At 38.7% G+C, this 14,316-nt stretch overlaps 1 protein-coding gene across 2 annotated transcripts in view; it reads right to left on the reverse strand.

Annotated features, from left to right (window-relative positions):
* Nucleotides 1–3,708: 3,708 nt before the first annotated feature.
* The window catches only part of LOC140468764 (lamin-B3-like), a 47,747-nt gene continuing 37,139 nt past the window's right edge, over nt 3,709–14,316 (reverse strand). The window contains exons 9-12 of one of the 2 annotated variants that reach the window (XM_072564787.1): nt 13,691–13,792; nt 12,290–12,403; nt 4,930–4,967; nt 3,709–4,415 (exon numbers count right to left, since the gene is read on the reverse strand). In XM_072564787.1, coding sequence (XP_072420888.1) covers nt 4,391–4,415; nt 4,930–4,967; nt 12,290–12,403; nt 13,691–13,792 — 279 coding nt within the window. In that variant the 3' untranslated portion in view covers nt 3,709–4,390. Of the gene's footprint in view, nt 4,416–4,929; nt 4,968–8,723; nt 8,835–12,289; nt 12,404–13,690; nt 13,793–14,316 lie in introns of those variants that run through there. The other variant, XM_072564788.1, reaches the window with a different exon arrangement.

Below are 14,316 nucleotides of genomic sequence, written 5' to 3' on the forward strand. Positions count from 1 at the left end.
GACAAGCAGGCATCATTGGCTGCCTTTACTGACAAAGTAGTTCGAGTACAGTCATGGAGGCACAGAGTTGTACAGCATGGGAACAGACCTTCAATCCAAATCATCCATGTTGACCAGATATCCTAAATGAATCTTGTCCCATTTTCCTGCATCTGGCCGTATCCCTCTATACCCTTCCTAGCCATATACCCATCCAAATGTTTCTTAAATGTTGCAATTGTATCAACCTCTACCACTTCCTCTGGCAGCTCATTCCATACCCATACTGCCCTGTGTATGGAAAAGTTGCCCCTTAGGTCCTTTTTAAATCTTTTCCTTCTTGCCTTAAACTAACACCCTCTAGCTTTGGACTCCCCTACCCTGGGAGAGAGACCTTGGCTATTCATCCGATCCATACTTGTCCTGGTTTTAAACTTCTATAAAAGGTCACCCCCTTAGGCTGTAACGCTCCAGGGAAAATAGCTCCAACCTATTCAAACCTCTCTCTATATAGCTCAAACCTGCCAACCCTGTAACTCTTCTGCACCCTTTCACTGTTTAATAATCTCATTACTGTCACAGGGATACCAAAATTGAACGCAGTATTCTAAAAGCAGCCTAACTAATGTCCTGTACAGCCATAGATGACATCCCAACGCCTATACTCACTGCACTGATCAATAAAGGCAAACAAGACAAATGCCTTCTTCATTACTCTGGCCATCTGAGACTCTACTTTCAAGGAAATACGAACTTGCACTCCAAGGTCTAAGGAAAAAGTCCAACTAAAGCCAGAGATAGCAAACATTCCCTTGTAACATAACATTCTTCTAAACAATGGAGGCAGATAGCCTTTTTTATGGCTGATGAAACAAGCTTGGCAAGAAATGGAGACAGTCATAGAGTCAGAGTCACAGATGCACAGCACAGAAATAAACCCTTCGGTCCAACCCGTCCATGCCGGCCAGATATCCCAACCCAATCAAGTCCCACCTGCCAGCACCCGGCCCATATCGCTCCAAACCCTTCCTATTCATGTACCCATCCAAATGCCTTTTGAATGTTGCAATTGTACCAGCCTCCTCCTCTACAAAAAGTAGAGGACCCAGCACCGATCCTTGTGGCACTCCATTGGTTACAGGCCTCCTTTCTGAAAAACAACCCTCCACCACCACCCTCTGTCTTCTACCTTTGAGCCAGTTGTGTATCCAAATGGCTAGTTCTCCCTGTATTCCATGAGATCTAACCTTGCTAATCAGTCTCCGATGGAGAACCTTGTCGAACGCTTTACTGAAGTCCATATAGATCACATCTACTTCTCTGTCCTCATTAATCCTTTTTGTTACTTCTTCAAAAAATTCAATCAAGTTTGTGAGACATGATTTCCCACGCACAAAGCCATGCTGACTACCCCTAATCAGTCCTTGCCTTTCCAAATACATGTACATCCTGTCCCTCAGGATTCCCTCCAACAACTTGCCCACTACCGACATCAGGCTCACTGGTCTCTAGTTCCCTGGTCCTGTCCTTACCACCCTTCTTAAACAGTGGCACCACATTAGCCAACCTCTGGCACCTCATCTGTGACTATCAATGATACAAATAACTCAGGAACAGGCCCAGCAATCACTTCTCTAGCTTCCCACAAAGTTCTAGGGTACACCTGATCAGGTCTTGGGGATTTATCCACCTTTACCCATTTCAAGACATCCAGCACTTCCTCCTCTGTAATATGGATATTTTGCAAGATGTCACCATCTATTTCCCTACAGTCTTTATCTTCCATATCCTTTTCCACAGTAAATATTGATGTAAAATACTCATTTAGTATCTCCCCCATTTTTTGTGGCTCCACACAAAAGGCCACCTTGCTGATCTTTGAGGAGCCCTATTCTCTCTCCCTAGTTACCCTTTTGTCCTTAATGTATTTGTAAAATACATCTGCCAGCACCCGGCCCATATCCCTCCAAACCCTTCCTATTCATGTACCCATCTAAATGCCTTTTAAATGTTGCAACTGTACTAGCCTCCACTACTTCCTCTGGCAGCTCATTCCATATACATACCACCCTCTGTGTAAAAAAGATGCCTTGTAGGTCTCATATCTTTCCCTCTCTCACCCTAAACCTATGCCCTATAGTTCTGGACTCCCCCCAACCCAGGAAAAAGACTTTGCCCATTTATCCTGTCCATGCCCCTCAATTTTGTAAACCTCTATATGGTTACCCCTCAGCCTCAGACACTCCAGACAAAACAGCCCCAACCTGTTCAGCCTCTCTCTCTAGCTCAAATCCTCCAACATCCTTGTAAGTCTTTTCTGAACCCTTTCAAGTTCCACAAAATCGTTCTGATAGGAAGGAGACCAGAATGGCACGCAATATTCCAACAGTGGTCTAACCAATGTCCAGTACAGCTGCAACATGACCTCCCAATCCCTGTACTCAATACTAACCATTAAAGGAAAGCATACCAGACACCTCCTTCACTATCCTATCAAAACTTCACCAGAGTTTATTCAGGCAGTGTTTCTCTGTATGCAGTAAGCAGGACCTTGCCAACTCTTTCACATATTTGATGCAGACACTTTGTTGCTTTGGAAGGAGGTGTGGTATTCATGAGTAAGGCCACAAACCTGCACTTGTCAACTGTTTAGATACGAACAGTCATGAGTTGGTGCTTGAGAACGAGGCTACCACCTTGACAATAAATATTCAAATGCTAAAAACTGGGAAAAGGATAAATATAAAAATTGCACCAATATTTAAGGTAAATTGAGAAAACTGTAAATCAAATCTTAAAATCTTAGACCACATTTAGTTAAACAGAAAATGAGCCTTGTGAAAAGGAACTTGCTTCTACAATGTTGTAACTGGTGCTACAATAGGATAAACAGCACCACCAGCACCCACAGCTTCCACATTGGGGAAAAAAGTGTAGATGTTTCTTCAAATACTACAGCATCAAGGATCGCACAGTATTCAGCCACTTGTACACAGTTTGTGTGAGAATTGCAGTCATGTGGGCCCTGTGGGAGCTTTCTCTCAAGTTACAATCTATAGATCATAGGTATTGGGACTAATGTTTGGTTATCATTTGACTACAGCTCCAACAGAACAATGAAAACTTGACAATGTTTTCTACAATATATTATGAAACCCATTATTCAACTGTAACCTGTACTTAAGCTAATGGTGGGGTTTGAATTTCTGGATTAGTCAAAGCTTGGCACACCATCTTAAAGGATCAAATTTGTGTCAAGATTTCGCATGTAAAGGAAGAAGTTTGCCTCTTTAGACTACATGTAGACTAGGGACAGTAGCGTCCTCATAGTCTCACCAGGCCACAAGGCTGCTCTCTCATTAGATGATGGTAGTTTAACCTCAGGCAAGGGAAGAGATTGAGAAGGAGTTTTCTTCATGGTAGCCTCAGCAAGTGCAGGAATTGAACCCAAATTGTTGGCATCACTCTGCATTGCAAATCAGCCAATGAGCTAAACCAACTTCCAATCGGGACAGTGATAACTCATCAACCTATTGGCCTACACTCTGGCCACCGGGAGATTGACCTTTATCACACCAGTGTACTTTGCTGGATAAACAGTGATTGGCAAGATATTCATTACATAACAATAGATCCTTTTAAGTTTTCACCAAGTTTGTACTATGTTTGGAAAATAATTAAAGTGAAACATCACAACAGAACTATGAAAACATATTTATTTTAGTCAGTTTTAATCTTCCAAGTTAATATTGGTTCATAAATAATTTGAATACTCTAGAAAATCCTCATTTATGTAATTTGTTCATAGATAAAGAATGTAGAAATATGATATACTAAATCACAAGTCTGTAAAGTGAATTTGTGCAATTAATGCTGTTCTTTCCCCTGGATAATAAAGGGGAGGGAGGACAATAGACAAGATAGGAAGGAACGGAATTTAAGAATAAATTTTAAGAGTTTTGTGGGTAGTAGATACGAAGTGGACAAGCAAACAAACGTAAAGAGCTGGATGAAATTAAATATCTAATTTCTGGAGAATGCTCTTGAGATTTAACAATTTTGTCAGGAAGTAAGGAACAAAGCAACAAAACATTTAAACACAATGTTGATAAATTTTAAATTGTGCATACAGGGTTGATTGAGGATGAAAAGGTGAGAGAGACACTGATCAAATGAAACAGACCCAAATCATTCCTAAATTGAATCACATTTAAAAAGGTCATTTCAGTTGTGTCAGTTGTCACAATTTGCAGCAATGAACATTTCATGACATTTGTGCATCATTTTCATTTAAAGTGTCTGAATGAACCATAAAATTAAGGTGATTAAAAAAAAACCTTTGATCATTACAAATCAGCAATTTGGCAAAAACATACAATTACAGAGAGCATCTCTCAGAAGGAACAGTTATTTAGGAGAATCCATTTCTCTTGGATCTAAAAATGGAAACATTAAACAGAAACCTGTTAGAGTTAAAGGAGAGTTGGCTCTAATCCGAGCCCGACTAATTCATTCAATGTTGGATTACATTCTATGCAAAGCAAAATGTTTGAATATCAATTGCGGTATTCAAAAAGGACTGCTGTTATCCTCAAGAATAAACAAGTACTTTGCAGATTTTTCAAACTGCAAATATAATTGTTTAAGCAGATTTTTAGGTAACATTTTGCTAAAAATAAATAACTAAATTAATACAATTGCACTGAATGTCTCAGTACATGATAATGTTTTATTATCTGTGCAGTACTTAAATAATCTCAAATGAAATGTTAACTTTACTCAATGAAGTGCTCCCATTAAACAGTCACTTTTTAAAAAAAAGTTAAATATTCCTCTGAATCAGACACTAACTGTGTTCCAAAAGCAGCATTACATTCAGTATACAAAAGAAGGCTACTCAGAAATAAACTGAAGGATTCAGCTTTGACCAATGGAGGCTTTTACTCTTACATTATACTGCAACTTGGATCTTCATTCACAGCACGGCCCTGAAAAACAAGAGAGAGACACCCATTTATTATTATGAAATAAATTAAACGAGGTAAGACCACCAGTAATGGTTCTATTCATAATTATGACAGCCTGTATAATACCCTGCATTCTATGAAAAGCCAGGTTTAATTTCTGCATTGAGTTAGCAATCAGAACAGGGGTGAAATATAGGATCAACTATTCGGTGGATCAATGAAGGAAGGAAGCAGGTGGAAGAAATCACATTAAGTTTCAGGCTTTGGTTATCCTTGCTAGAATGCATTCAACTTATATTTCTGATTGGAAGAAAGGTACACAGGAACCATACAGTGGAGATTGGAGAACATCATTACATTGATCAGGAACAAATACAAGAGTGTAAATTCACTAACTCAAAAACAATGGCCAGCTCCATTCAGAATTACCAAATGTAAATACATTTCCAGGAATCAGCTTCCTATTCGTAATGCTTTGATCAAAGTCTAAAAAACACCAGTGCAACTCCTAAGTTATACACGCTTATGAGAGGTTTCTGGATGGGTATACGAATAGGTAGAGTTTAGAGGTATACAGGCCAAATGCTTGCATACAAGACTAGATTAATCTAGGATATCTGATCGACATGGACAAGTTGAACCGAAAGGTATGTTTTTCATGCTCTGTGATCTATGAAAGTCTCTGAACACATCTGAAATTCATCCTTTCCATGTAAATAATAAGTTTTGACATAAATATGTTGGTACTTTTACACACTTTGAGCAAAGAAATGCTTAATGGTGATTCAAATTCTAAACAAAGAGCAGGAAACTCAGTTTTTTTTTAAAAAAGCTGGGAATGTAAAAAAAAGCAAAGAGCACAAAACCCAGAATGCCACTGGTAGAAACATGCGCTGATCAGTTTCTGTGACTTAAGACCTAATTTGTCTGCAATCTTATCAAATCAAATTGCTTGATAATGTACAGCAGTATTTTTATGCACCCTTTATGTACAGAATTTTTTTTTGTTAGAGTATAAGAAATGCATCGGTTCTTGAAAAACAACAACAAAAAAAAATCACCTAAAAATTTGCTGTGCATGCTGTGGTCTGAAGGTTAAATCCAAATATTTCCAAATAGAAATTCAGCAATCTTGGGCCTAGCAAGTATGGGTTCAAAATAAATCTAATTCTTGCAGAGGTTATATATATTCAATACCTTCTGACTTTACTCTTCACAAGGTAGACATACAAACAAAAATATTCACCATTTTAATGAACAAATGATTTGGAGGTGTCAGTGTTGGACTGGGGTGGACAAAGTTAAAAATCACACAACACCAGGTTATAGTCCAACAGGTTTATTTGGAAGCACTAGCTTTTGGACTGCCACTTCTTGGAGCACAACCAAGGATGAAAGAGCAGCACTCCGAAAGTTAGTGTTTCCAAATAACTCTGTTGGACTATAACCTGGTGTTGCGAGATTGTTACCCGCACAGTGTTCATTTAAGTTAACTCCTGCACTTTCCCCTCTGAGTTTTGCTAAATTACCATGCTAACCTAAGAAACTGAACACACTTTCAGTTTCCATACCACATTAGCAAAATGAGGTTTTAAAACAAAAACAGAAGTTGCTCAAACAGCTCAGCAGGTCTGGCAGCATCTGTGCAGAGAAATCAAGTTAATGTTTCAGGTCCAGTGACCCTTCCTCAGACACAGATGCTGACAAGCAACTTCTGGTTGTGTTTCCGATTTACTGCATCAGTAGTTCTTTCGGTTTTTGTAGTTATAAAAGCTTGGTAGAGGCCAGTAAATTTTATTTAATAAAGATCCAAAATCCAGTTTTTCCTGAAAAAATAAAATTAGAAGCTTGCACGATTTCAAACAAAATTATCTTGGCTTTTAAAAAAAACCAAGAGAGAGTCAGACAAAGCTGATATCTTAGTCAGCTGCCAATAATTTAAAACCCAGAATCAATACATTAGAATGCATTCACAGGCAAATTGTGGTCAGCTCAAACCATAAATTACATATTAAATGGTGAGTACACCCATTTGGTCCACTCAGCATATCTTGCAAAGTTCATCAAAAACTCTGTCTTCTTCATGAACAATTTCAGCTCCAGTTCTTCCAAGATCCCCTGCCAACAACCATACACAACCAGAGTTCAACAGGTATAGTAATCACTGAAAATGGTGCATGTTGGCAGATTGTTTTCTATTCTGATTAGAATCATAAAATCCCTTCAGTGTGGAAGTAGGCCATTTGGCTAATCGAGTCCACACCATCCATCCAAAGAGCATCCCACCCAAATCCATCCTCCTACTCTATCCTACAATCCCATGGCTAATTCACTTAGCCTGCACACAATGGGCAATTTAACATGGCCAATCCATCCTAACCTGTGCCTCTTTGGACTATGGGAGGAAACCAGAGCACCCGGAGGAAACCCACGCAGACATGGGGAACTCCACACAGCTCCCAGAGGGTGGAATCAAATGATGTACCCAGAGGGTGGTTCACTGTCTGGATTACATTGTCTGGACAGCATAGACTCACTGTTGTTTTCAAGGAACAGAAACAACTGGATCTTTGTCTATTCTCAGTTTCTGAACCCTCAGGTCTTCTACCGCAACACGAGAATCTTTTATATCTTGCAACTAGTTTCACTCTCTCCAGACATTTTGATTTCTAATCTCAGTGTCAGTCCTCCCAGTTTATTTTCTTAATCTCACTTCTTGGTTAGACTCTGTCCCAGGGCAATGGGACCATGATTCTACAACACAGTGGACAATAAACCATTCAAGATAAGATAACTGGATCAGAATCCCAAAAAGCTGGCAGTATCTTTCAATTTTTTTTGGGTGGGGTGGGGGGGGGAAAAAAAAAAAAAAATCGCAAATATGGAATCCCCTCTCTACCGATTGCTGACAAACCCGCTGAGCTTCTCCAGAACTTTGCTTTTAATCGTGTATTCAAAATATTGACTTTAAACCTCTACCTCATGCTGTTCGAAAGGAATCAACAAAAATGTTACCTAATTTTATGGAGGACCATATAAATAAATTGATGACTACATGGAAAATTGCTTGATCATATCAGTTATTGACATGACTGTAACATAATTACCACTTGACTTTATTTGATTTCATGATCAAAATTGTGGAGATCAATTAAAGTATAACCTGGTCCTGAACTGCTCAATTCACAAAGTAGAAGCATTATTCACAAACTAATAGTGGGAGAGATTTTTTTTAAAAATGACAATCCGACTTGCAAAACAAAACATAGGATAATACCAAGAACGAAAGGGAAAGTCAGTTTTTATTCACAGTATATACTCTACATATCCACATAGGCCCCAAAGTGCCAATTTAGTATTTTGATTGTATGTCATATAAGCAACTAAGATAACTGAAACACTGCTGTGCCTGAATTAAAGAGCAATGAAAATTGACCAGGAAAATCTCCCCTCATTTTCAAACAGTGGCTACAAAAGGTCACTTCACACCAAGTGCACCGAACGTCTCACATCCCACCTGAAAGACTGATCTAAAAAGGTGCTCTGCAGGGAAGTGATGAGTTCAAAATCTTAATTCATTTATAGGAGGTGGGATACATTGGTGAGCCCAATGTTTCTTGTTGTTTGTTAAATGTAGTGGTTTTAGTTTATATAGTTTTTATATTTGGTGGACCATGCGACACTAAGGCTCAGCAATTTGTGGTTCGGGTTCTTCCTCTCTGGAATTTAAATGTAATTGCAGAAGATTATGGCTAACAATTCAATTATACCTGGAATATCAAGGGAAGTCACTCACCAATTAAGAGGAAGAAGGTACTTTTGAGTCTTAGAAAGGAGAAGGTGGATATTACTTTGTTACAGGAGACACATTTGGATGACAAGGAGCATCTGAAATTACAGCAGAATGGCTTTAACCAAGTTTACTTTTCATCATTTAATACCAGAAGTAGGGGCGTGGCTATATTGGTTAGAAACAATCTCTCATTTAAATTGTTAGAATGTGTTCAAGACACATATGGGAGGTTTGTAATTGTTAAAGCCTTGATAAATAGGGAAGAATATGGCATTTTAAATGTTTATTGTCCCCCAGCTCATCCTCTTAAATTCTTGGTAGATGCTTTTTCTAAACTGATTAGTCTCAAGTCTTGGCACATTATAGGGGGAGATTTTAGCTGCCTCATGGACCCCACAGTAGACAGGTTGCCTAAAGATCCCTTGACACCCTCTGCACAAACTAAACAGTTATTGGGTTTGTGTGGGGAATTAGGGCTGGTGGACGTCTGGAAGTGTCTCCACCCTACAGGTAGGGATTTCACGTTTTTCTCCAATCCGCACAGATGTCACACGAGGATTGCTTTTTTTTTCTGACCCCTGCGGTAACCCTGGATCTGGTGGCATCCTGGACGATTGGGAATATTGCCATCTCTGATCATGCTCCAGTGTACCTCATGGTTAAAATTAAAGATATTACAGTGGATTCAAGGTACTGGCGAATGGACCCCTTTATTCTCATGGACAGCATGTTTGTGGAAGTATTTCGAGGGAATTTCAGGCATTCCTAGACATCAACATAGGCTCAGTAGATAGCTCATCTGTTCTCTGGGAAACTGCCAAAGCTTATGCCAGGGGGTTAGTTATTTCATATTCCACAAGTAGGAAGTGGCAGAAGGGTGAGCAGCAACATCTCCTTGAAGCATGGTTGAAGGCAGCCGAGAAGGCCTATTTTGACAGGCCCTCGTTGGTCAAACTACAGAGGATTACGGCACTGCAGTCTACAGTAAATTCCATGTTCACGCAGACGGCAAAGAAGGAGCTGGCTTTTGCAAAGTAAAGGTTATACGAGCATAGTGACAAGCCAGGCAAATACTTAGCATACCTTGCCAGAAAGAGAAGTGCCCCACAAACCATTACAGTGATTAGGGAAGGGTCTAGGAACCTAACATGTGATTCTAAAAAGATTAATGTGGCGTTCCAGAGATTCTACTCTAAGTTATATCAGTCTGAGAATTGTGAGGAGGGGAAGGCCAAAATGGAATCCTTTTTTTTTAAGAGATCTGAAGCTCCTGGGTATGACTCCCGAACAACAGTCCTTTCTCAATGCTGCATTATCAGAACAAGAAGTGCAGGAAGCTATGAGGCAGCTTCAGAGTGGAAAGGCGCCCAGTCCTGATGGACTTCCCAGTGAATTCTATAAGGAATTTATAAGTATACTGTTAGGCCCGATGCTGAATATGTTTAATGATTCATACAGTCAGGTTTGTCCCCCACCATCTCAGAGGGGCCAATATTTCACTTATCCTTAAAAAAGGGAAGGATCCGGAAGACTGTGCTTCATACAGGCCCATCTCGCTCTTAAATGTGGACTTTAAGATCCTCTCTAAGGCTCTTGCGTTAAGGCTGGAGACTGTGTTACCCTCTATTATTAAAGAAGATCAGACGGGCTTCATAAAAGGGTCGCAGATCCTCCAATAACGTTAGGAGGCTGCTTAACGTAATTCAAGCATGCCAACAGCAGTCAGTCAATACAGGGATTGTGATTTCTTTAAATGCAGAGAAGGCATTTGACCAAGTTGAGTGGCCGTACCTTTTCTATACTCTAGACCAGTTTGGTCTGGGTGAAGTTTTCATAAGATGGATAAAGGTTCTCTACAGTGTACCTCTCGTGCATTTGGGCATATTCATTACTCCCGTTCTGGATTGACTGTTCAAAGCCAATTTTACTCAATTATTTGAAAAAATTAAACAAGATCTCCAAAGATGGGAAGCACTTCCAGTCTCATGGTTGAGTCAGATAGCGCTTATTAAGATGAATATTTTCCCTCGTTTGCTATACCCTACACGGATGCTCCCCCTGATTTTCAATAAACACTCAGGAGACTGAACAGTTGGTTCAGCTCCTTTATCTGGCACCGTAAATGGCCCCTCATTAAATTAGCCAAACTGCAGTTGCCTCTCAGATTGGGGGGAGGAGACCTTCTGGACATTAAAAATTACCAATTCAGCTCGCTTTTGACCTACGTTAGTGATTGGGTTTGTGGGGACCCTCTTTCAATATGGCTAGATATCGAAGTCTCCCTGGCAAGGTGCCCCCTTACCAGTTTTCTGTTCTTGGACAAAATGAGGACAGTTAGGGAATATTGCCATAACCCAATAGTCATCAATATGGTTAAAGCATGGAGGGCAATTTGGCAGAGGGAAGGTAATATTGGCAAAACATCTTTGTTTACACCCTTAGTGGGTATGCCGAGTTTTCAACCGGGTATGATAGATTCAGGATTTAAACGTTGGGCAGCTAGGGGTATATCTTGCATGGGTGATTTACATGAGGGAGATGTAATGATGTCCTTCGATCAGTTAGTACGGAATTACAAGTTACTTAATGGAGACCTCTTGTTTTTTTCAAGTTCGGGATTTTATTTTAAAAAAAAAACACACTTTTGACTGCTGCCTACAAATCTGACATAGAAAGAGGGGTACTAAGGGCTAAGAGTACATTCTCTGTCAGTACTCTATATTGGGGGGTGCCACCTCATACGAGTCTGATCGACTCTGCAAGGTGTGGGAAAGAGAGAGTCCAATATCCAGGGAGGATGAACTGTGAACGTGAGAGTGTTTTGTTTGGCTGGGTTGAGTTATTACTATTTATTTGTTGTTGTTAGTTATTTATTTAGTTAGTTAAATAGCTAGTTTAGTTTTTTTTTAAATTTTATACTTCTCTATATATGTTTATACATTCGTATATGAGGGTGCGTTGGGGATTTTTAAAATTATTTGGGTTTAGTTTTGTACTATTTTTGTACTGTTTTGAATTGCATTGTTTTGTATTTGTTGTAATATTCAAAAATCTATTTTTTACTTAATAAAAATATATTATAAATAAAAAAGTTTGCCCAAACTGTCTCAAAGAAGAGCAATCATATCTTCTCTGATCTCTGCACATAACCAAAGTTCCCATTCCACATTTAATTCCAGGAAATTCTCTCTGTATCCTCTCCAAAGTCTCAATATCATCCTAAAAATGTAAGAGTTTTTCACTGGGTACCCTGTATGATAGCCAATGTTATGGTTTTATGACAGTCTTCCAGATACCATTCTTATTGACAATGGAATGTTATTGTCCAATTGAAGCACTTTTCCAAACATGTCATTTTTATTCTACATGATGTGCACATTACTATGACAGATACTAGCTGGCACAAGTAGATCTGTTCCATTTTCTCAGGATATTCTAACTGATTCATATTACCATATTGGTTTTCTACTACAAAAGTAAAATCACCAGGATGCTTTAGATTGCATTTTGCACATCCAATAATAAGTAGCATTCTTTTGAACATTCATACCTTTGGACAATGTTCAGTTTGCCTGCTGCCCTCAACGGCATCTTCATCGTCCTGGTCTCTAGATTCACTTCCCAATATTCCAGGTATTTGCCCAGTAGCCCATGAAGCCATCTCCTGTGAAATCAGTATGGTTAGTTGACCAAAAGGTCTCTCATTCCACAGAACAAAACAGGCTAAAAGGGCTTCCTTAAGATGTTATTAGGTAAGATTATGACATCTTGTTAAGTTATCCTAAAGGAATTCCTGCCTGTTTTATATCTGAAAAGGGACTGGCGGCTTACCCAAGCCCATAAATGGGTTTTAGCACCACCCTGACTCCAGCCACCCTAGATTTTTAATAGGATATTATTTTGCTTTTTAATTTAAATGTCAGCCTTGAGCATTCTGCAATTAAACCAACCCACCCCCCAACCCCAGACATCAAATTATGTCAAAAGCGTTAAAAGGCACAAGGTTAAACAGTTCCTTCTTATATGAGAAATTTGAAAATTTCACAAGGAATTTTAAAATGATGCAATGTCACGGTGAATTATACAGGTCTCTGTAAATCTCTCCATTCAATTATATATTTATCTCAAGTGAATAATTTCTGCCTACATTTTTGATCAGGTTTTCAGTTCAAGGCTTTATTTGATTTGTTCATGCCAAGTGCTTTGGATATTGCTAAGTGAAAAATACAAGTTCTGTGAAAGCATTTACGAGAATCAGGAAAGTAGTGAACTGATTGGAGGAAATTATCACAGAAGTCCAAATTTAAGTCAATGACTGAATAGATGACATTATGGAAATATTTCCATTTCAGTAGAACCTGGTTTATACATTAAATCAGATATACCAGGCACATAGGGTTTATACTCATTGAGAAATTGATTAGGAATGTTGTTGAAACTAGAAGCAACAAAATTAGTATTAAAATACAAGCTTTACTCAGTTATATATTTTTATGAATTTGCAAGTGATAATTTTTCAAATGCATTTGTAAATTTTGCACTATTGCACTAATTAGGAAAGTATTAGAAAAATATCACAACTACATTTTTAAATTACGTTTTCTTGACTCAAAAGCACCACAACAGGGATCAATTCAGCAAAACCTTCAAGCATTTTCATTTCTGTGTAGACTGCATTCGCTAAAAGGATTTTTGCGCACACTGTCAAAAAGTATTTCTTTTGCAAAATGCCATCACTATTTCTATGGGCTGCTGTAGCAAAATCAGACTAGATGGAAAATAAAGTACTGTGTTACCTTAACATCACAGATTAGTAAAGCAAAGCACCAAAATTAGTGAAAAAACTATTTAACCTGAGTTAGTATTCGTTAACTGTGCCCAAAATATGTAGAGATAAATGCATTTATCTTTGTGCTTGCATTGTAATTATAAAAAAGTTGAGCATACATACCTCTCCATTAGCATTGAGCAGAACTACCTCTCTATCATCTCTTGCTCCCCACGATTTCTGGCCCCTCCACACCAGGACAACATCAGAACCTTCAGCCCAGATCTAACGCAAAAACGAAGGCACAAGTAAAATTAGATACTTTAGGATTCACACAAAAAAAAAATTTACACAACTGCATTGTTCCACTAGTGTAAAATTAATTCCAGCAAAATTCATTGGATTCCCTAATCCATCAAGAGCTCCACAGGACAGTAAAAGTGATAAACACATTGTACTTTTAGATGGTCTTCCTATACAAAAAAAATTAATACATCATAAAAAGTATCCACTTGTATCAGGTGGCTTAAAAGTACGTTAACTTAATAGAACTTAATATATTCAGATCAGTTCGCAAGTTAAAATATCCACTCATGCACCAAAACAGTGGAGGCAGAATGATATTGAGAATGTTCCCTCGTTCAGCAGTTAGGCCGACTCTGCATGCTACTCAGTCATAGAGATCTGTACAGCGTAGGAAAAGAGGGTCTTCAGCCTATTGCATCAATGCTGATCAAAAACAACCTAACAATTCTTATCCCATTTTCGAACTCGTGGCCCTCGGCTTGTATGCCTTGGTATCTCAAATG

The sequence above is a fragment of the Chiloscyllium punctatum genome, chromosome 48, assembly GCF_047496795.1.
Source record: "Chiloscyllium punctatum isolate Juve2018m chromosome 48, sChiPun1.3, whole genome shotgun sequence".
Taxonomy (NCBI): Eukaryota; Metazoa; Chordata; class Chondrichthyes; order Orectolobiformes; family Hemiscylliidae; genus Chiloscyllium; species Chiloscyllium punctatum.